Source organism: Achroia grisella, unplaced genomic scaffold (genome assembly GCF_030625045.1).
Source record: "Achroia grisella isolate CSIRO2021 unplaced genomic scaffold, CSIRO_AGI_Agris_v1 utg109, whole genome shotgun sequence".
NCBI lineage: Eukaryota > Metazoa > Arthropoda > Insecta > Lepidoptera > Pyralidae > Achroia > Achroia grisella.
Window position 1 is genome coordinate 8678722 of NW_026712573.1, and position 22214 is coordinate 8700935.

General features: G+C 29.6%; 1 protein-coding gene across 1 annotated transcript; it reads right to left on the reverse strand.

Annotated features, from left to right (window-relative positions):
- Positions 1-2613: 2613 nt before the first annotated feature.
- LOC131845978 (apyrase-like) lies at positions 2614-19543 on the reverse strand. The gene is made up of 11 exons (XM_059195164.1): positions 19321-19543; positions 14007-14229; positions 13535-13732; positions 12788-12918; positions 10577-10727; positions 8201-8327; positions 7287-7444; positions 6488-6569; positions 5599-5757; positions 3480-3625; positions 2614-2797 (listed from the first exon to the last, which is right to left on the reverse strand). The coding sequence occupies exons 1-11, from the start codon at positions 19437-19439 to the stop codon at positions 2672-2674; spliced, it is 1620 nt and encodes a 539-aa protein (XP_059051147.1). The 5' UTR covers positions 19440-19543; the 3' UTR covers positions 2614-2671.
- Between the last annotated feature and the right edge of the window lie 2671 nt (positions 19544-22214).

A 22214-nucleotide genomic window follows, 5' to 3' on the forward strand; every position in this document is an offset into this window, starting at 1 on the left:
TAAGAATTACAATAAAATGGTAAATGTTATAAAAAACACGATTTATTTTTACTCGGTCACCAGACGGAAAATAATTGATATATAAATTTAACAGTATTAATTGTCTATTCGGTGAATAATTTCTCCTACTCCAATAATTATAAAATACCTAAGTTTTAAAATCTAAGCCAGCTGGACCCACGATAAGCGACAGATGGCGGTTCTATTATTCCAACAATTAGCCAGAGCTCATTATCATAGATTTAAATTAATTTTTGAAGAGAAGACTATTTGATTATATTAGAACATTCGGAAGGATTTTCATGAAGACTTAATTAACAAAGAGCATTTTGAATTAAACAAGTTTTCATCAAAAGTGAAAATTGATTGCATACTTGGTGTCTTAGAATTGTTCAATTCTAGTTGAGTAGAATTAATTTGATTCTTTGGCTGATTCTTATTATGTTGCTTAATTTGCTTGCCACCATAACATAATTATGAAAGAATTGTATCAGTATATAATACAATCTGGAAGGTATTGGATGCGAGCAGCGCAGGACCGATCGTCGTGGAGATCTTTGGGGGAGGCCTATGTCCAGCAGTGAACGTCTTCCGGGCTGCGATGATGATGATGATGATATAATGCAATCACAGGGGGGAGGCCGTTAACATGTCAGGTCACGTCCACGCAGTTTCTCTGGAAAAATCATTATTAATTCCTGGTGAATTTGTCACTATGTCCTAATTGTCCGTACCTTATGCTCATTTTATCATCCTCCACTGGTGCACTGCCAGACTAAGCCGACGGGTGCAACATTTCATTAGTATCCATTAAAAAAAAATGCAATCACACTATTCGAATAGTGGAAAAAACGAAATCAAAGTTAATGTGAAATTGGACCACCGAATCCACTAGCCCGCATTACAGACTCCCATTTTTTAGCCCTGCCAGATATTTATTTACGTCCAAATCGGCCGCGCCGTCCTATATCAGCTGTCTCAGAACATTTACCAAGTTTTTGTCGCCGTCACTCCACTTTAACGATCTTTACTTATTATAATAAAGAAGAAATAAATTGAATATGTTGTACACTTTGCAACATAGTAAAATTTTATACGTATTTAGAATATAACGACTGTAAAGGAAACGATTCCGAATCTGACAAAAACCAAAATATTTTATATAAAAACGATAACGTGTTTTATTAAATTACCTGTACAATAAAGACTATATAAAATAAATCAAATGTATCCAGACATGATAACGATGATGATAGATCAAATATATTCGGCGAAATATAGGTAAGTCAAAAGTTGCGTTCACCTCAATACAAATACCGCATTGGGAATCGCGAAGTTATTTTATAAACAATTGTTTGCTTTATATACACATTGCTTTATATAATACACACACATACATATATACATGCAATATATTCTAAGAACTAATTAACTCTTATGTCCTTGTTTTATATATTAAATTTCTACCTAAATGCTACTGCGCTGTATAATTTGTACAAAAAATCTTGTAACTATGTCCTACCTATGTAAAAATTTGTTTCACTAAGTCACTACATTAGGTATATAATTTTTTTATCCTAAGATATTTAAGTATATCTTGATCTAAATATCCGTCCTCCAGTATTTTCCTGAGTAACAAAAGGCACATTCAATTTTCTATAATTTTCATCTATGTACACAAAACATACCCACTAATAAACAAGTTTTAATTCTACTGTAACATCGGTTGGAATAATTCTAAAAATGGTGACACAAACGGACGTCTGAGAGCGGGTCCATTTTAATGTGTCGCCAAAGAATTTTATTCGTTCACAACAATTTAAACTTTAATATTAGAGTATTAAATGTCAATTTTGTACAGAATATAGTCTCTAGTAAAATATTCGCGAGTCAAATGCAAACAAATATTGGCTAAGTAGTACGTATCTAAACACTCGCATTTCAGTTAAGTAAATTGTTTTTATGTTGACATTTTCTTTGAATTTTCATCTCTCGTAAAGGACAAAATGAGAATATATTTTATTTCATAGCTCGCTTATACATTAAATTTTGTCTCGTTCTTTGTATTTACTATAGACAGTTTCTTTTATATGTAACATTATAGCGAAAAGGGTGCAATATACTCGTGTTTTGTCTTTGATGGACTACCCACCCATCCATGAATTAAAGTGAATTGTGCATATCATTTACATCTTAGAAATAAATGAGTTAGTAAAGTGATTTTTGTCCTGTTACATTTTTTTTCTAATTTGTGTACTTTATACTTTGTTAATAAATATTAGGGGACCATCCGTAAGTTACGTCATACCATAAAAATAGTTTAAATGTGAGTGACGTACCTAATATATTCATAAGTTACACTGTCACTTTCTTTTCAGATTATACATTAGACAAACAGATGACTTATTATGACTAAAACTAATTCTACAACATTTTAAAGCGTAGAATTTAGTTCTTTTTATGAATTAGTAAACATACGCATAACGTATGTTTATGAATATATTCATAAAAATGAGTTAAACCGTTAATGCATGACACAGTAGCAAACAAACAATCTTACTTTCGCATTACTATTAGTAATTAGTTAAACTAGTGAAAATAAATCTTCAGAGCGTCAAAGTCAATATATTTGAGATTATAAAAAATACAAAAATCACAGTTAATTCTCAGATCAGTTAATCACAGTTATTCTATTATCGACAGTTAGTGTAATGGGTGATATTTTCTTTATATAATTCTCCACCAGATGTGCATCTTGACCGACGTGCAATTTATTCTGTCCATAGTCTTTCAGCATCTGAAAAAATATGTAATATATTTAGTCTATATATATATATATATATATGTCTTGAGCGTTTATTTAAACATTTTCACAGTGTTTACTGTGAAAATGTAATTATAAAACTAAGACATTTCTAAACGTATATTAAAACAGAAAGATATTAATATCCTCCTCCATTTTATATTTATTCAAGACAGAAAACTATACAAAAGTAAACTACTACTACTAATGTCTGCGGTAATAACTGTACGTATTACTAATATCAATACATAAAATAAACAATTATATTTCAATTCTTGAATTTTTTTATGCCATTCTGAATATCATTACTACAGTCTAAACAATTGAATCTAGGTTAGAATTTTCTATTACTTATACTGTAATAAGGTCGAAATGTGGAGAGATTTACCATAAAATTATTCGTGTTAAAATACCGTTACAATATAAATAATGTATATTAGAATAATCTAATTTAAAATGTAGTTTAATAATTCAACGTCAATATTATTAAAAAGAATCGGTAATAAACAGTCAAAGCTGTTTAAACGCATTATTACCGCAGTAGCAATCTAAAAGATTTATTGCAAATTACATTTTATATATTATATGTATGACATACATAAAAAGATCTTATAAAGTTGTATTACCTAATTGATTTAGTTATAAGGAAAACTCTTTATAATAAAACATCTCATACCACAAAACCGTTTCCTCCATTCAAAAGGAAATTCACGGTTGTCACTTGATATTCCTTTTCGGCATCTATAGATTCAAAATCTTCACCTTGTTTCACAAACGCCGAGAGTACTCGACCTTCTGTGGTATTGAATGTTATTTGCATACCTATACAACAAGAACAAGAAATATATATTATTATGATTATTTACTACACATAAACTAGAGCAAGTAAGTCAAATGTAGGAGATATTTTAAATAACTGGTATGGTAAACAAGCCGACGACGGCTCACCTGATAGTAAATGAGAACTATCACCTACATACAACAGGTCCACATATTTCATGACAGCATTTATACTATTATCTATTTTATTTTATATTTGATTATTATATTATATTAATTATACATATTAATATACAAGATATATTTTTTTTTAATTATGAAGTCTAGAACATCCTCTAGATACAAATGGGTTAACAAAAGTTATTAAACAACAAACTCTTGAAGCATCCCTTTCAACTAATGTTCAATGCTAATTTAAATAACCTTTCCTAACGAAATCAAATTACACGGTGCTCTCGAGTGCCTCTCCATCAAACAGTAGCGATGTATATACTTCATAGTAATTGACAATATCGTACGCGCTCTACCCTAATTAGGAACCTATAAGTCTAGGCCTATTTATAGGGGTGTTCATTAAGTAACATTACATTAATATTAGTTACCAGACAAACTTATGCTAAAGTTTGTCTAGTATATAATTTTAGCAAGTTTCATGTAGAAAATCTACTACTATATCTACGTTTGAAGATGTGCACCAAACATCACACATTGTTTAGTGCGCTACACACATACACATATACAGCATTAATTTATATATTTTACTTTTCAGTTTATTATTCTGCTTCAGCAAACAGGTTTCAATTCAGTATAAACGTAGCCAATAAATAAAAAATTGTTCATGCTCTTTTGTTCGTCACTAAAACTAGTGTTGTGTAAAATATACATTAGACTAATACAGGGGTGGTGGAAGGGAGGTGATTACTATTAATGGGGATTAGTGCCTCTATTCCTATTATTAGTCTCCTAGACTCTCTACCTTAGAAACCATAGTGAATAATTTCTGAAGAATTCCCCGCATGGGCTAACTGCCTTAACTTTATACTCTTTCCATTATCTGATGCTCTCCGCTGTCTACGTATCAATACGTCTATGCCATATTCATCCATTAAAAATACAGATATACGACGCAAGTACATATTCCTATCTAAAAAATAAGAACAGCAATGAAGCAAAAAAATAAGCGAAAGAAATACAAGTCAATCCGACAATGTCATCCATTTTATTATCTATTTGACATTGGATTTCCATGATATTTTATAGTTCAGTAAATATAATAAAAAACTGTTATAATAAATATGTGTTATTGGAATCAATCATGCGCATATTTTTTTATTCTACTGCTTTAGTGGCAATAGCATAAGGCCCTCTGATGGTAAACGGTTACCCTAGCTTATGGACGCATGAAATACCAGGGTATCAAGTGCGCGTTGCCGACCCTTAAGAAATCTTAATATATCCTTCTTGAAAAACCCCATGCATATATCTATTCATATCTCGAAAACACCTAAGCAGGTAGTTCTTTCCTTATACAACTTGACCCGTTTATTGTAAACAAAGGTAGGCCGTAAAAAGTCGTATGCGTGGGTACTTCAGTCTCACCTATTTCAGCCTCCAAGCAGCTTGTTTTGTAAGGTTGGTTGAAGGGTGCAGATTAGGCAGTGAAATTACGATATCTATAGTACTGTTCATATATATAGGCGACCGCTTACCATCAGGTGGGCCATCAGTTTTATTAATTCATCAAGCGCCATCTAGACCCAAGTTAAGCTTAGCTAAAGCTTGTGTTATGGGTACTAGATAACTGATACAGAAACATACATTTTTTTTTTAAATACATACATATTATACATAAAAAACACCCAGACCGATACAAACAATAATACTTATGAATACAAATGTGTATGCGGTGCGGTGAATAGAACCCGCGACCACCTGAAGTAAGGCGGTGTGCTAAAAATTAGAGAGACCGTCGACCGAGAATTGTTTGATAAATATAGGTAACTTAAAACACTTACCAGCAACTTGCGGCATCCACGGTCCATTAAAAGGTTTGAATACCCAATAGTTCTTAAGACAGCGTTCCAAAGCTTGTACCAGATACTTTCCCAGTAGTCTAAACGTCACAACTTCATTGGTGAACGGTAAAGTATTTATAATTGCGCCCCTAGTAATATCTGAAAGTTATTAAAAGTTAAATTAGTTACGAGTATATATGCATTACATACGAAATATCACATAGTAATGATCCCAAAAAGGTTCGTAGATACGAGAAGGAAACTGGCACAGTCAGTGCTTAAACTTATTTTACATGTCAATTAATATTAACTCTACTTTATAGGTAAATCATTATTAGTATCACCACCTAATAAGATACTCAGAAAATCATAATGTTGCTACCTATAGTTATTTATGTATCCATAATATAAATACTGAATCCGAAAGTGTGTCTGCATGTCTGTCTACTTGTTAGTTCTTCATTCTTCACGACTAAACGGCCCAATTCCTCTCAATAAAAGACACGAAAAGTGATGGTATCGTATATATATATACACGATAGGAAAAAATAGTAGTACTAAAATCTTGACGTTCATAAGTGGCTAAATGGTCCTTAATGAATAAATTATTTTTGAATTTTAATTTGATTTATTTATTTTAGGCTACTAATAGTCCATATTATAAATAACTTAGAGTACCTATGAAATAATCATATAAGTATAAATTGTCTCTATGGTAACGGCATTAATGAAAATCTGCAATGGTAGCGTCGATTCATCACTCTCTTATATACATATATGTAGATTGTAATAGTTAGTAATCACTTATATCTAATATATTCTCTAGGAAATTGTATCTGATACACATCATAAAGTCTTCTTCCAAAGACGATTTATTTTCCAAACTTACTGCCACTTCCTATTGAGCCACGAATCATGTTCCTTAGAAGAAAAACGACATGAGGAAGACTCGACACGTTTAATTGTTTAGTCTGCAATAAATAATAATGCATTGGTTAAAATAGTCACAATATGAAATATCCTGATGGGCGTTTCTTCCAGAAGCACCAACTATTATTATTATTAATGGACCAACTTCACAAAAAGAAGATATTTTTTATGTCTTAACACTAGATAATTTTGCACATTTATATTCCCGTGTTGGTCTCATATCATCATAGTAAAATAATGTTAATTATTTATATGTATACCTACGTGATAAAAATTCAAATAGCCATTAAAGTTTCTTTAAAAATATTTAGTTTTTTAATTAGTTGGTTTAAAATTTTGTATTTCGAGTAATGCGTATATTATATATATTAAGTATTATTCTTAGCACCGCGAAGATATATACTACAATTTGCAATGTTTCTGGAATCGTAATTATTGGTTTTCTTGTTTACTTGCAACTCGCCTTTATTGCAAAATATAATATATTATCGGCCGGTAAAATTGATCTCTAACCTTAAATTAGAGCTCTACCAATACATTGAACAAAACTTAATATTCAATTCTTATATATACTAATAACTTAATATGCAAATAGGTCTTGCATGATTCTTGTATAAACTTATAGACAGGCAATAATTTTATAAAATGTTTAGGGTACAGTAGCCCAATAATTTATTTATATATATATTATACAATTCATGTACAATGTACAGATATCGGCATATTCTAATTGTATTATATGTATATCATAATCGTACCGCATCCTTAAAGGCATCAGCGATCAGGTCTCCCAAAGCGCATTCTTGTTCACCGCAAGTTTTTGCTAACAAATCATCATCAACGAATCCTACCACTTCGTGGACTATTGAGTCAAGTTTTTCTTTATATGGTTTCATAAGTTCTTTAATAGTAGGATCTGAAAAACAAAACACACCACATAGAGGCTGTATGTAATGAAATAAAATATCAACTAAATGAATTAGATTATCTTATATATAAAATTCTCGTGTCACAGTTTTCGTTCCCAAACGACACGTACTCCTCCGAAACGGCTTGACCGATTCTCATGAAATTTTGTGAGCGTATTGAGTAGGTCTGAGAATCGGCCAACATCTATTTTTCATCCCCCTAAATGTTAGGGGTAATCCACCCCTAATTTTTTTTTTTTTAGCTAGAAATTACTTGAAAGCTAATTATATGGCAAAACAACGTTTGCCGGGTCAGCTAGTTAATGTATATATAAATAATGCATATTTATATATATAATTTCTTTACCCACAGTTTCACTTTTATGTACAACTTTTAGACATTTTTCTATAGACAAACCTTGTCCTGACAATTACAAATGTCAAATAATGTAACCTAGTTTTATTCTTTCTGGAGTGGTATATTAAATTATACTTGAAAATAGAGTTTTATTTAAATATAGATTACAAGATGACTAACAAGCGCAACCTCGTCTGTGTTACATTTTCCTTGTATTTGTAACATTTTTCACACCTTGCACCACTAATACTACTAGTCTTAGCCTTCCGCAAGAAATGGGCTAACCGACACTAAAATGATATTCAAAATCGCATAAGTTGTACCGGAGATTACTCCGAAGATCCAAACTCACAAACATTACCTCATTATAATATTAGTATAGATACATTGTAGTATTTAAACTTACCTTCCGGGATCGATCGGTTCAGGAATACCGGAGTTCCGTCATACGTCTGCAAATCACCGGACACATCGAAGTATGTCGTGATATTCCCCACATATTTGGTGAATGCTGACGCTGTGGCTATCAAAACCTAAAACATTTTTTAAATACATTATCAAAGGATGACGATCTCTGTGTCTGTGATGTAGTGATTTTGTATATACACATTTCAATCATCACGGGTTTAATGACCATGTATAATATATCTGTATAGTATGGATCGGGGTGGTTTTATTATACCATGTTGGTGGCAGAACAAGCATACAGCCCATCTGATTAAACGGTTACCGTAGTTATCTCTGTTATATCAGTATTTATAAAAAAAGTGTATTTATTATGTAGGGCTATTAATTAAAAAAATATCTAAATTAAATGAAAACAGTTATTATACTTATTCTGGATATATATATATATAATATAAAGAGTCTCGTGTGATTCATACTAATATTATTTATAAAAAAGCAAAAGTGTGTCCGTCTGTCTGTTTATTAGTTATTACCGACTAAAGGTCTGAATAAATCTTAATGAAATTTGATACAAAGATAGATCACTAGGACGGATGTAGGGTATTTTTAATTTCAAATAAGTATCTGGAAGGCATTAATATAAGGGATGAAAATATATGTTAGTTTTTGTAATTATTGAGTGTATGTATGTATATAAATTAAACACATTTTTTAATCTAATTAATAATGTTAATATTAACTAATAAATTACTGATAGGAAATAATAATAAAACTTGTACGCTCAAATATTGACCAAACATCACGTTTTGCTTTAAATATTTCATTATAACTTATACACATACTTTAACCATATACACAGATAAATTATAATGATTGAAATAGTTTCATATTTATTTCGCTACTTTTATAATTATCAATTACATGTTAGAACGTGTTTGAAGTAACCAATGGATTGAAAAATCTAAATTAATTTACTGAGTAGCAATGGTTGGTTCATTTACATATTTCGATGGTTTGGAAAAACAACATTCTCTGCAGTTATTAAATATATGTTTATATTTATTAGATATTTACATTTTTTCAAAGAATATATGAGAAACTAATAATTGTGAATAAATAGACTATTATTACTAATGCCCTCGGTGGTCTAAACATTTAGCACACCGTCTTCCTTTTAATGGTTACAGGATCGATTCTTCCCACGATACAAGCATATGTATTCATAAGATTGTTTGTATAAATATAGGTATTTTTTGTATATATTAGGTACGTATTAAAAAACTTTATTTAAGTAGTAATGTGTATGTATATGTAAGACTAGACGACAATAGCAATATACATATAATGTACATATATCTATCAGATGTATAGTCCTCATAACATAAACTTTTCTTCGCTTGCGTTTAGATGCCGCTTTGTGAATTGAATTGTAACCGTGAGCAAACAGCAAGCAGCAGACAAGAAAATCTCAAGACTAATCTTAATTTGTAATATCGGTTAACCGTCTCAATACAATCTAAATCTATAGTGAATATTTTACAACAACGCGTACTCATAAAATAAATTGCTAATAATTTACTAATATTCGTATTATATGTGTCCATATAAAACATATAAATATCAAATTTATAGTCCATTTAAATTTTAACTTTGTAAATACAAAGAAGTTTTACTGAATCTATCGATTATTTTATAGCAATGAGGAGTGACTCTATTGCTACAATGTTTCATGCCAGGATTTTTATGAATTATAATGAAATGACGTCATCACTGTGTTGGAATGAAGAAAATATTTTAAGGAAGGTGATACATATAAATGCGAATGGTTAGGCAGAAAACAGATCGATAAGGTACAATTACTTAATACCTGGAAGTATAAATTACAAATATAGGTAATTATAATAAAAATTCTGAAAATATTACATACATATACCATTTTGTAAGTACCGAATTCATAAATATTACACAAAACATATCTCTTTATGTATCTAATATCTATAACTATATTAATATGAACAAGAAATAACAAATAATTTATATATTTATATACCTACAATATAGCTGCATTATGTACCTACAGTATATATACATTATACTATCCTTTGTTGAACATGAAATAGATTTATTATCGTCTAATTACGTATCACTTTAATTACACGTTGCCTTTCTCCGTAATTTAAAGGAATTTTAATTAAGAATAATTACATTTAAAATACTAATATTATGTTGAAATTTATTAAAATTTACAAGTTAACTGTTTGGATAATATTGTATTTTAATAGATGTATAAAAACAACAAGAGCAAGAACTTAAATATAAATTGAAAGCATTTAAAATCTTGCACCTCTATATTAGAACAGATTTCTATTCATACCTTATGTCCCGGACTTGACTTGGGTATTATGATAATAGGATAAGGGCCTGAAGTTTCTTCCTTGCTTGGGGGTTCACCATTCCAAAGCAAACTATGCGAGTGTCCTCCTATTATTATGTCTATATTTTCGCCAACTTCGCTTGCTATTTTCCTAAAATAATTACACATTTTTTTAGTATCTCAAGCATAATATTGTATACAGTATCCAGTATTCATTCATTCAGTATTATTCATTTTGTATACAGTAGAGCGTTGAAGTGATAAAACCTCACAATGAATTCTATCTAGATCTATGACAACGCATTTTTTTTTGCTCAGGAATCCAATTTTGATAGTTCACTTTTATTGATCGCATAATAAAATCAACTGTAATATAATTACATTTTAAGACGCAATGTATACATGATAATTAAAAGATAACAATTAATAAAATACATTTATGACGCGACTTTAGTAAATAGATATGTAAAAGTTTTGATAAATATTCTTGTAATTATTATTTGGGATTCGATTTAAATAAAAGAAAGAAAAATAATAATTGAATTTAATTATCAGGAATAAATCTCTAGTAGAAATCAAATATACTAATTAAATTAAAAGTTTATAGACATCTGTATCTTATAAGTCGATGATTTCTCGGTAAAGAATTCTATTTTAGATTTTTATTAATTCTACAAATAAAATTAGTAGGCAATGGTATTTTGTTTTTTGACGAAGCAATTAATTATAAAGTGCCTACAGGATTAATTAGTTTTACTTTTTCTTTACGTTGACTTTATCTGAAGCTTAGAACATATAATGATATTATGTTTTAATAAGATTTAGTAACTTTAGAATATTAATTAATAGGCACATTCTAAATTAATACTCAACTTGGTTTAAAATGTAGTTTATTGAATGTTATGTTTACATAAATCTGCGAAATTTCTTGCTGTAACCCAATCTATCAAAGTTATATATAGTAAGGTCTCATCCCTTATTATAGACAATTTAAATGCAAAGACAGTAAGAAAGTATCCACATTTTATAATAAAGTTGTCATCCCATAAACTATAAGCACAGAACCCATTAGATGTTGGTTAAAGAAGATAAAATTGGAGAGAATTTTAAACTGAGTGCATATAATGAAAATATATGATAAGATCAAGATAGAGGACACATATTTTTAAAATCACGGTTGAAATCTTAAACAAATTAAGAAGGTTTTATCATTCTTATAACTTTGTAATATATTGTGCTATAATCTAATTATATCTCGTATAATATAATTTTTTAGTTTAAGAATTGTTATTACATATTTATTGTGGTATAATAATATTAGATACTCTAAGTCAAAGAATAAAAATATTATAGCCTTATGGCAGTACATATATATTTAACTACAATAAAGTAATAAGTAATAAAGTATACACATATACCATCTATGGCTCAATGTAGACTTGTATTTCATTGAAATCGGGCTATTTAAAGAAGTCATAGAAAAAAATAAAAAGATCAATTCAATTAAAGATTTATTATATTTGCTAGTATTATAGTGACCTACCTCCATTTTATTTCTATTTTTAACTAGCTGTGCCCGCGTTTTTACCCGCGTGAAATTTATAGCCTATATGTTATTCTGATGAGATTCTAGAGAGAGTGAGAGAGAGAGATTCTAAGAGTAACAAACTTCCATCAATACTCACAAACTATCGCTTAAATTATTAGGATTCATTGTGAATTAATATATACTAACTGTTATCCACGACTTTCTTGTTTTTATTCAAACAAAAGATGTTTGTATTCCGTTTTTATTACACAATCTATCTTTACTTCAAGTTTCATTTCATCCATCCCGTTAGGAAATTGGCAAGCAGGGATACTCTTACAATTTTATAATATTAGCTTGGAAGTATAGATTGTCTAACATATCAACATCATTATGGTTACTAAATATTGTAAACCATCATATTAGAATAGAATAAAAATCTTTTTCATCCTTTCATCTTTTTTCAAATAAAATATAATTTTAAGCACTAATTGAATAGTTGTAATGATTTTATTCTATCGCTCATCCGAAATGTAGTTTCTATAGAAGACTTATTTGATTGTAACAATGGAAACTAATCAGGTCTATAATGTATGCAGTAATAAGCAAACTCATTACTTGTACATTATTAAGTAAAGAACTATAAAAGTAAACCTCTATTAAAAGTAATTGTTTCTACTTACTTATCAACCTCTAGGCCACAATGCGATAGAACAATAATAATATCAATTCCTTTCTCTGTCAACGCTTGTGATTCTTTTTTAACAGTTTCTATTGGGTCCAAAAATATCACTTTCTGGGAATTCGATGACGTCTAAAAGTAAATTTAGAAATACTTAAAAAAGTAACATAAACGTGAGATTGATTGATGTGAGTATATTCGTGATACATATTCAAAACATTCACAATGCCCCCAATATCTATGTAATTTCACACAAATGTAAATAAGTCTGGTGGTTTACCATATTCGAAGATTTCTTTTTACATACCTACTTAATTTTGATAATGAAAGCCCACATGAATCTCTGTTTATACTATAGTGGAAGAAAATGCCTCTAGATGTTTTAGAACCGCAGTGTGCACATTTATGTGTGCACTTGAGTTTTTAATTAATGAATATAAATTACTAAGAATGCTTAAATATTTAAGAAAGTTTAATATTATTTTCTGCATTATATAATGCATACAACATATGTACATATGTTGTTTGTCATAATTTGTTTAAAAAAAACCGTATACAGCTAAATTTTAACTTCATTATCTAGTTTGATTTTATTAGGTAACTTCTAGTATAGTTAATGTCTTTACTCATACTCCTTACTCATCTTTAATTAATTTTCATAAATTTATATCTTCTATCTATTATTATTATTACTCGTGTTTTATTTTTATTACTTTACATAAACATAGAAAAATATGAATAAACTTACCGCAGTTTCTGTTGTTATTAATCCAATAATTCCTATTTTCCTTCCCTTCCGTTCTAACACCACATGTGACTGATACAAGTCATTAAGTAATGGTTCATTAGTAGTGTCGATATTAGCAGCCAGTACCGGGGCTTGAAGTGCCTTAAGGTAAGGTGCTAGACCCGCTACTCCGTCGTCAAACTCATGGTTACCTATTGCCTAAATAGAAAATAAAATTAAGTAATTGGAAAAATATTATTAGTTACGTCACGAATAATGAACAATATAATTTTATTTTCTTTATATCCGGACAGATATGTTGTTTCATTTTCTTCATAAATGAAGTCAATCGTCATCTACTAGTTTCTGGAGGTGTTAAATTCACCTCATCAAGAGTGTGTACGAATATAAGACTGTATTACCGCATATTATTAATAGACTATTGAACACTAACCAATTAAAGTATAACATGTCAAATTAAATTACAACTTACGTGTGCATCATTTGGTAGCAAATTTATAAACTTTTGAGTCACGTTCCATTTGAATAGTGTATACCAGTATGTCCCTTGAAATGTATCCCCTGCATTCAACAGTAAAGCTCCAGGTTTTTCTTTCAGTAACGTCTGTATTTCTTGGTACAATCGAGGAAAACCACCGACGCAGTTTGTATCATTTGATTTACATACTGGATACGGTATTGAAGTCTCTTCGAACCTAAAAACAATAGTAGGTATTATTTTATTTTTACCGAGGTAGACTTTGTACAAAGTCTTACCGTATCCGTCTTATCTATTTCAGTCGCCAAATAACTAATGCAGCGAAACTATGCCGAATAGCAAAGGCATGGGAATGCTGAGGTGGTATTACACAGGTCACATTATGATGTTGTTGATATATATATAAAACGAATACCACTTAACGATGGTAAGTGTTAATCGTCTTATATATAGTCTATCAGATTATTTGCCATTCTACTTAATAAAATAAACGTGATATTATGTCAGTGAAGCGTGATCTGTAGCGCAAAAACTTTATGTACGCGGCTTAAATTTGTTATGTACGGAGCAAAAAAATGTCATTATTATAATAATAAAAGGTGTATAAACAATCTAAAAGATCATTATATCTGTATTACTAGTTTATACAAATTGTTGCATAACTCTCCTTAATCTTATGAATTAAATATTCATCATCGCTGTACAGACATTATTCATTCTATTAAGCCAGTTTTGAGAGTCGGTAGTAGAATAAAATCCTGACAAAAATGTGAGCATATCAAACATTACGTTCACCACAATAATGGCGGTTACTAATCCTTATCACTATTTTGTAATTTCGATAATTGTTTTACAATTTTACATTTGTAAGCCAGGAATCATTGAAAGCTTAGGCCTAAATCTACAGTTTACAATGATTGTTATGTCTCACAAAATATTTTGTTCTATTAGAAATGACAAACAAGCTACTGGTGACACCAGGTTACCGTCAACTATAGAATACCATATCAACAACATAAACATATTAATGTTTTCCCAATAGTCATGTTCCATGTTTCGTGGGTTAAAATTTAAAAATTAAAGAACTAGTCCCGCTGCTTACCACTTTTTCTAAAGCGAAGTAGTTGGAACGGAACTACTATTACCGAACTAGATATATAATAAACTATTAATTAACATATCCTATATGTATAAACCATTACATATAAACGATTTTGGCTCTAGTATTGTGTATGTATCACAAAAAAAATGCATAATTGCTTTTATTGTGAGTAAAGTTATTATACTCTTAATGACAAGTGCAAAAATGTATACGATGTATAGAAAGACTACGAATTAATACCAATGAATTAAATAAGTTTATACCATGAGTACTCGTCTATTAGGTATTATTACTAGTAAAATAAGTTTTTGTAATAAACCAGTTATTTCAATTACATTAAGAATGTTGGTGTATTAACATAACTTGTTCCTTAATTATATTTAAGTGGTCATTCGGGTACGTACCTATAATTAATTTCCTAATTAATCATTAATTAAGAATACCTAATATACAGAAAATTACAAATACTACTTTTAAAAGAGGTAAATAGTAGTTGCCTAGTTTTAAATGTTTGAGACGAAACTCAATTATTTACAAATAATTATAAAGACATTTATTTCGTTGCACTAATAACAATTAAAATTTATTGACAAAGTTCATTGTGAAAAGTATATACTAATCCTAAATCCAGTCCATGGAACAAATTCCCTCAGGAATTAAGACAAACTGCGACGTCATGTGATTAATATTATATGAAAAGTTCAACATTTATGTTTCGATTTTCAAATAGTTTCTTCGTGAGAATGGGTCAATGGCATAAGTATTCTACCTAATTTTTAACTCCATATGCAATGTATAACTAACACTGTTTAACATTATTTTAAACATGCTTATATTATTTTCGAAAAACTCCATTCACCGAACTATAGGGATGTCTCAAATGGTGAAAGATCTGCACCTTTCCAATTAAAAAAATATGATTACTGAAATGACTGTATACCGCTATTGATATCTGTAACCCGGCTATTTACTGATTGCATTACACCTGCTTACTATACTGCATAATCACACTAGATGGAAACCGGTTCGTATATTTCCAGCAAAGTAATAATGAAATTTCAGATAGCGATGTCTTAACAATATTTGGGGTCTTTATACAATATAATTATTAAGTAATCCGAGTACGCTCTAAAATATATATCTAATAATTTAAGAAAGTTTTTAAACATGTTTGTAAAACAGTAGCACAAGAGGAATGTAAGGGATTTAATACACAATAGTGGAATTATTGCATTCAACCTCTGTGCAGCAGACCTTTGAAAGGAATCAATGTATGGTTGAGGTTGTACATTCAAAGATTCAAATAAATATTATTTTGTTCTCGTATCTAGATTTAAAAACGTATTCAGTCTTGATACTTGCCAAAAATGCTTTCAACCTGAATTTAAATTCAGATAGCGACTGTAATAGAAAACGGAACAGGATATAGGTATATCTGTACCCAAAATAATTCGGATCGCTGCTATCAGTTTAATATACATATCTATATATAAATATCGAGTCCACTTCAAATACAAACAAAAGAACTAGATTCAGTGTCTTCGCTAATGAGGAAATTCTTTCGAGGATGTCTTCACTAAATTTATGTATTCTAATGTATCAGGTAAGTAGATAACTTAATATTATATACGAGTACATAAAAACATAGCTTTGTAAAAAACTTATGAACATTTACTATAAAAATAACATCATATGTTTTTTGCGTAATTTCATTTCATTGTAATATTCAATTACACAAGAATTTCAATACTGTTACCTATATCAAGTAATTGAATAATCAATATTACATTAAATGAAAGTCGTTAACAAGTTTCCTCATTATATTATGGAATTGTGTTCATAAAAATAAAAAAATAAAGTTTTTGCGTGACGGAGTAACAAACACCCATACAAACTTTCGCGTTTAGAATATTATTAAGAGTCACATACATAATATTATTACTAATGGACAACACGCGGTCTATGCGCCTTAAGTAGCCCTAGAACTTTAAATATGTAGCCTCGTATGAAATAATAAAAAATCTGATATATTCTCATATATTATTAGCCTTTAATAATTATTTATGATTATTATTTACATAACTTAATTGTACAACTAAGAACCTAAAATTAAAAACCTTAAAATTATATTATTAAAAGGAGTCGCTTTGGGCAAGGTTCCGAAGATACTGACAGTGTTCCCCCTTTGAATTGCTAGAGTAATTCTTTGTCCAAGGTATCTGCCAGCTCTTCGGTCTTCTGTGATGTCGACTAACCTTTTTGTCATTTCCTTGAAATGTCTTATGCGCTAGGACCCCACGGACCAAGGGTTTCGACACCGAATGGGACAAATTCATATTCGGAGCCTAGGCCCTGTATTTGCATGCTTTAGCTTTTTAACTTCGTACATCACCGTATTTTGACCGATATCCGAATGTACTGCCTTGTACAAAATTGTACCTACCAGGATGAAACTGTCCTATAACGAAGGTCAAACTTCTCGGAGCTACTTGTACGAGGAATCTTATACAGTATCCTGTTAGCTGTTTTGTTATTTCGTAATTGCAATATGCTTTGTTTCATTAACTTTGAAGGAAATAGACTCACAAATTTACCGATTTAGCATTCTCCCAACACATTAATTAAATCTAATAGAAATTATTTACCATAACTTATACTATTGACTATAATGGAATTAATTGAAATATTTAACATAGCCTATAAATTTTTGGAGTCGATTAAGTACATATATGTATATTGTATATATGTAAATCGTAGTAGAAACTGTCTATTAATGAACTACACCACGAAGGTTATTTCAATCAAACCAAATTTCTCCACCAATTCATTATAAGAAATAAACATACGAATATTATTAATAAACAATAGTATTGTACTATTCTTTTAACGAGTATCATTTTAGTTTCAAAACGTTTATGGAATGTGTACCTACACTAAAAACAAATTTCTGTAATTTTCTTTGAGTTGAATATTTTAGGTCCACATTTTATATATTTCGTTTTAATTTATAAACTAAACTAATGAAATTAATAAAACAGGAAATTATTGTAATCCATTTCAGTTGTGGTCTACCTATATATCGTGGCCTATTTGTAATGGATGATGATGGAATAACGCACCCGGCTGCGCTAACGGTATACCTGCGACCAGTGCAAAATGATAAGATGAGGATGTATGTGAATTAGCCCGTAATGATGAATTCACCAGAAATTAATCACGATGATTTTCAGTATGCAAGAGAGTCAACCCAATATTGAACTTTATTAGCAATGGATAGACCAATAGTCCCCATTACTTTCAAGGCCTTTCTCTCCAACGTCCATTGTTACAATAAAAAATAAATCAAGAAAGTGTATCCTTTTAAGTATAGTATAAAATAAAGTCACTGTCGCTGCCTATGTATGCTTAAATCTTTAAAACAACCCAACGAATTTTAAGCGGTTTTTTTAATAGATAGAGTAATTCAAAAGGAAGGTTTATATTATGTATAATACATGTACACGCGTGCGAAGCCGGGGTGAGTAGCTAGTTTTAAGTATATATAGAATATTAGTTAATTTCAACTTTATATACTTAGTTAATTCTTAGTGTTGTTGGATAATCTAAATATATTATATTTTTTTTTTGTTAAAGTTCGATTTTAACACAAAGATATTTTTATTTTGGAATATTTCAAATTATAATAATTTCTATACCACGGACTTTTGACTGACTGTTTTTAAAGATGTCTCATGTATAAGTATCTCCATGATACAATTTGTCCTCACGTCAAATTTCATTAGGATCCGTAAAGCCGTTTGTTCACTAAAAGATAGCAAAGAAACAGACACACTTTCTAATTAATTATATTAGTACGCATAGATTATGTAGGAACAATTTACCCTATCATGTCGACCTAAACGCGGTCTTCCCTCTAAATCCTAATGGTTAATTACTAATGAATTCACCGTGACGTACTAACTGACCAGACTTCATCTTCATCATTTATTTTTCACTAGTGCACCACTTCATAGTCATTCATAAAAAAACAAAGACTGTAAAATATGTCGTTTAAATGTGAATAAACAAGAAATATTTACTATATTTTTTTTTAATTTTATAATTTAATAATAAAATAATGATGCTATGCTATGTACAAATTAACATAACAAATATAACAAGTATACTTCACCTTCGACTTTAATAAATTAATTAAAGTTATCTTACCTATCATGGAAATCATTGTAATGTATTATATCCAATCGATATAAATCTGGTAATACTGCACCACTTACGGTATAAAATTGCACATAAATACACAATAAAATACACACATACACATTCATATTGCCAGATTAATATATGTATATTTTACAATATTTACAATGTCTGTAAAACCGAACCATTAATGTAAATTATTAGATTAAAAAGCGTGGTGGTCAGTCCATGTTGAAATTTAAAGTAACACTAAATTATATTCGAGTTCGACATCCAATATCTGTAAGGTCTAAAGAGTAATATCTACAAAACAAAACGTAGTACGCACAAAACAATGAGCTGTAACATTTATTTCTTGTGTCTTACGCAATAAGGTTGAATATAATTCTTTTGCCCGTATTTCAATTGCATATTATATTTTGCAATTGTTGCGTTTACGCATTACTATATAGTTAAATTACTGTACTACCGTAATGACTAAATTAGTGGTAGATAATAATCAAATCAATAAAATAATGTTAATTATAAATATTAAACCAGGTTTATTGAACTGTACTAATATCATAAAACTGAACAGCTTGTCTCTGTAAATTGAAAAAAATGTTTTAATGATACATAGCCTATTTAGCGAGGAAGGCAACTCGTATCCCTCAAATTACAAAATCACGCTACGACCAATAGTCAGCTAGTAATTAATATAGCCACAGATAATATAATATTATATAGCTGTAGTCTTCAAGGTAAAAATGCATTTTTATAGAAGGCGAGTGCTCATTATTTCAATGCAACTGCATTGCACTCACACATTGACACTTCACAGTATGGCATTCTATAGTGTTTTTTCTCATTCTACAGCATCCAACGATAATCTTTAATATTGATAAGTGTTTGGAATTCAAACCCTTGCTGTATAATAAGCTAGAAACTTAAAGTATCGAATGACATATGAAATATAAAAGCAATGAAAAAAAAAACATATATATATATATATATATATATATTATTAAAGTATATTACAATAATACAAGGTTTAGGGAAACTTGTACAGCATTACCTGCATATTTCGAATTTTTTATACAATACACTTCTTCTGAAGTGTATTGTATCCTCCCTTTTTTAAGAGTTAAGATAAAAGGCAAACGTGTATGAAAGACTGCAACTATTATTAGGAAATGTATTAGTAAGCAGAATTATTTTTGACACCAACGTTAACATTAGGCACGTTTCTTTAATTGAGTTTCAACCTTGGATGCAAATGAAAGGCTTATATTGTTATTCAAAGAACGACCTAAATAGCGTAAACATTAAAAACATTTTCTTTATTATAGTAACAAAGAACATTACTAATAGAAAATGTTTTATACCTACTAGCTATATTTGTTTATGCTATAGTAGATTTCTATGCTCTTGAATAATAATAATAGTGACATTTCATACAAGTTAGGATTGACATTAGCTGCTGAGTTCCAGCATCGCACAACGCGTTAGATATTAAAGTAAAGCGGTAGTCCCACCATGCGGTTTTTCTGGAACTTTTTGTTACGCACGACCACATTTTACACCTTCCAGTAGTGGTATTTCCGAAACAAAACGATATTGAAACTTTCAAGAACAACTTCTCCTTACCGACGACTTACCTCCAAATTCTCTGGTATTGTTCATGGCCAGAGGCAAAAACTTACCTTCAGATATACATCAGGCTTGACCCAACCGAATAAAAACGTTTTATATTCTTTTATATGTATTGATTCTTTCAGACCTGTCAACTTTCAGCTAAACCTGATTTATAATGTGTATACTTTTAATATCCAAAATACATATAGGTACATACTTTACCTGGATAAAAATACTTACACTACATAGATATAATATTAGACGTACAGTGAAAACGAAGTTATGACATCGAGTAATATTTACACAATTTTTTATTCTGTCTTAGGAAATAGTAACAGAATTTAATATTGATTAAATACTAACGTCCCTCAGTCTCTGTGTACAATACGATATTTTTTTAATAATATGTGGTAGGTAGGTGGGTATCTACTTACTACATATTATTAAAAAAATATTGTACTTTCAGACGAACGAATGTAGTCAATCTACATGATGTAATACGATCTTTATAAAAGGCTCTAAAATTACTTTTTTAATTGTATTTATTATTACTAAAATCTATATATTACATTTAAAGTTAAAATAACACTAAATATATATAAGTAAGCATGTACTTATTTTCCTATATACTAAACAGTGCTTTTTAATTCCACTCGCTCAATTTCTCTTATACTCATATGATACACCGCTAAAAGCTTTATTACAGGTAACTCCATTACCTAGCTCTTTGTTGAGGCTGGAAAGAAAAGTGGTTTATGGTGTGCCGTTCCTATTTTAAGTACGTTTTGAAAGACAATTCTGAGTAAAATTACTTTTTTCATTCTATCCGTGAGTACCTGACTTTAAGAGATTTTTCGTAAATAATTTCTCACACATACATTAGGTACGTACGAAAAATCCGTTAATGTCATTCAGTTTAAAAAAAATCAAAGCCGTTTAAAAAAAGTACTGTTGACTGAGTAACAAGGTTTTTATTTTGCGATGGTAACCTAATTTATTTATTTCATTTAACATGGCTTTTATCAGGACTGTACCCTTAAGCAATTATATACTACTATACTACCTACACAAACTAACAGAATATATAACACTGTTTAGATATTAGCAGTGTAATACTCACAGAAATACTTTTTTACAGATTTTTTTATATTTACCTTTTGTAAAATTATTCACCTGTTTGCTAAGCCTACTACTATAAAGTAATTGGAGAGAACACATTACTTTACATTCATCTTTTCTGAAAGGATGCTAAACATCACAGATAAAACAACGGTCTTGCATTCCTCAGG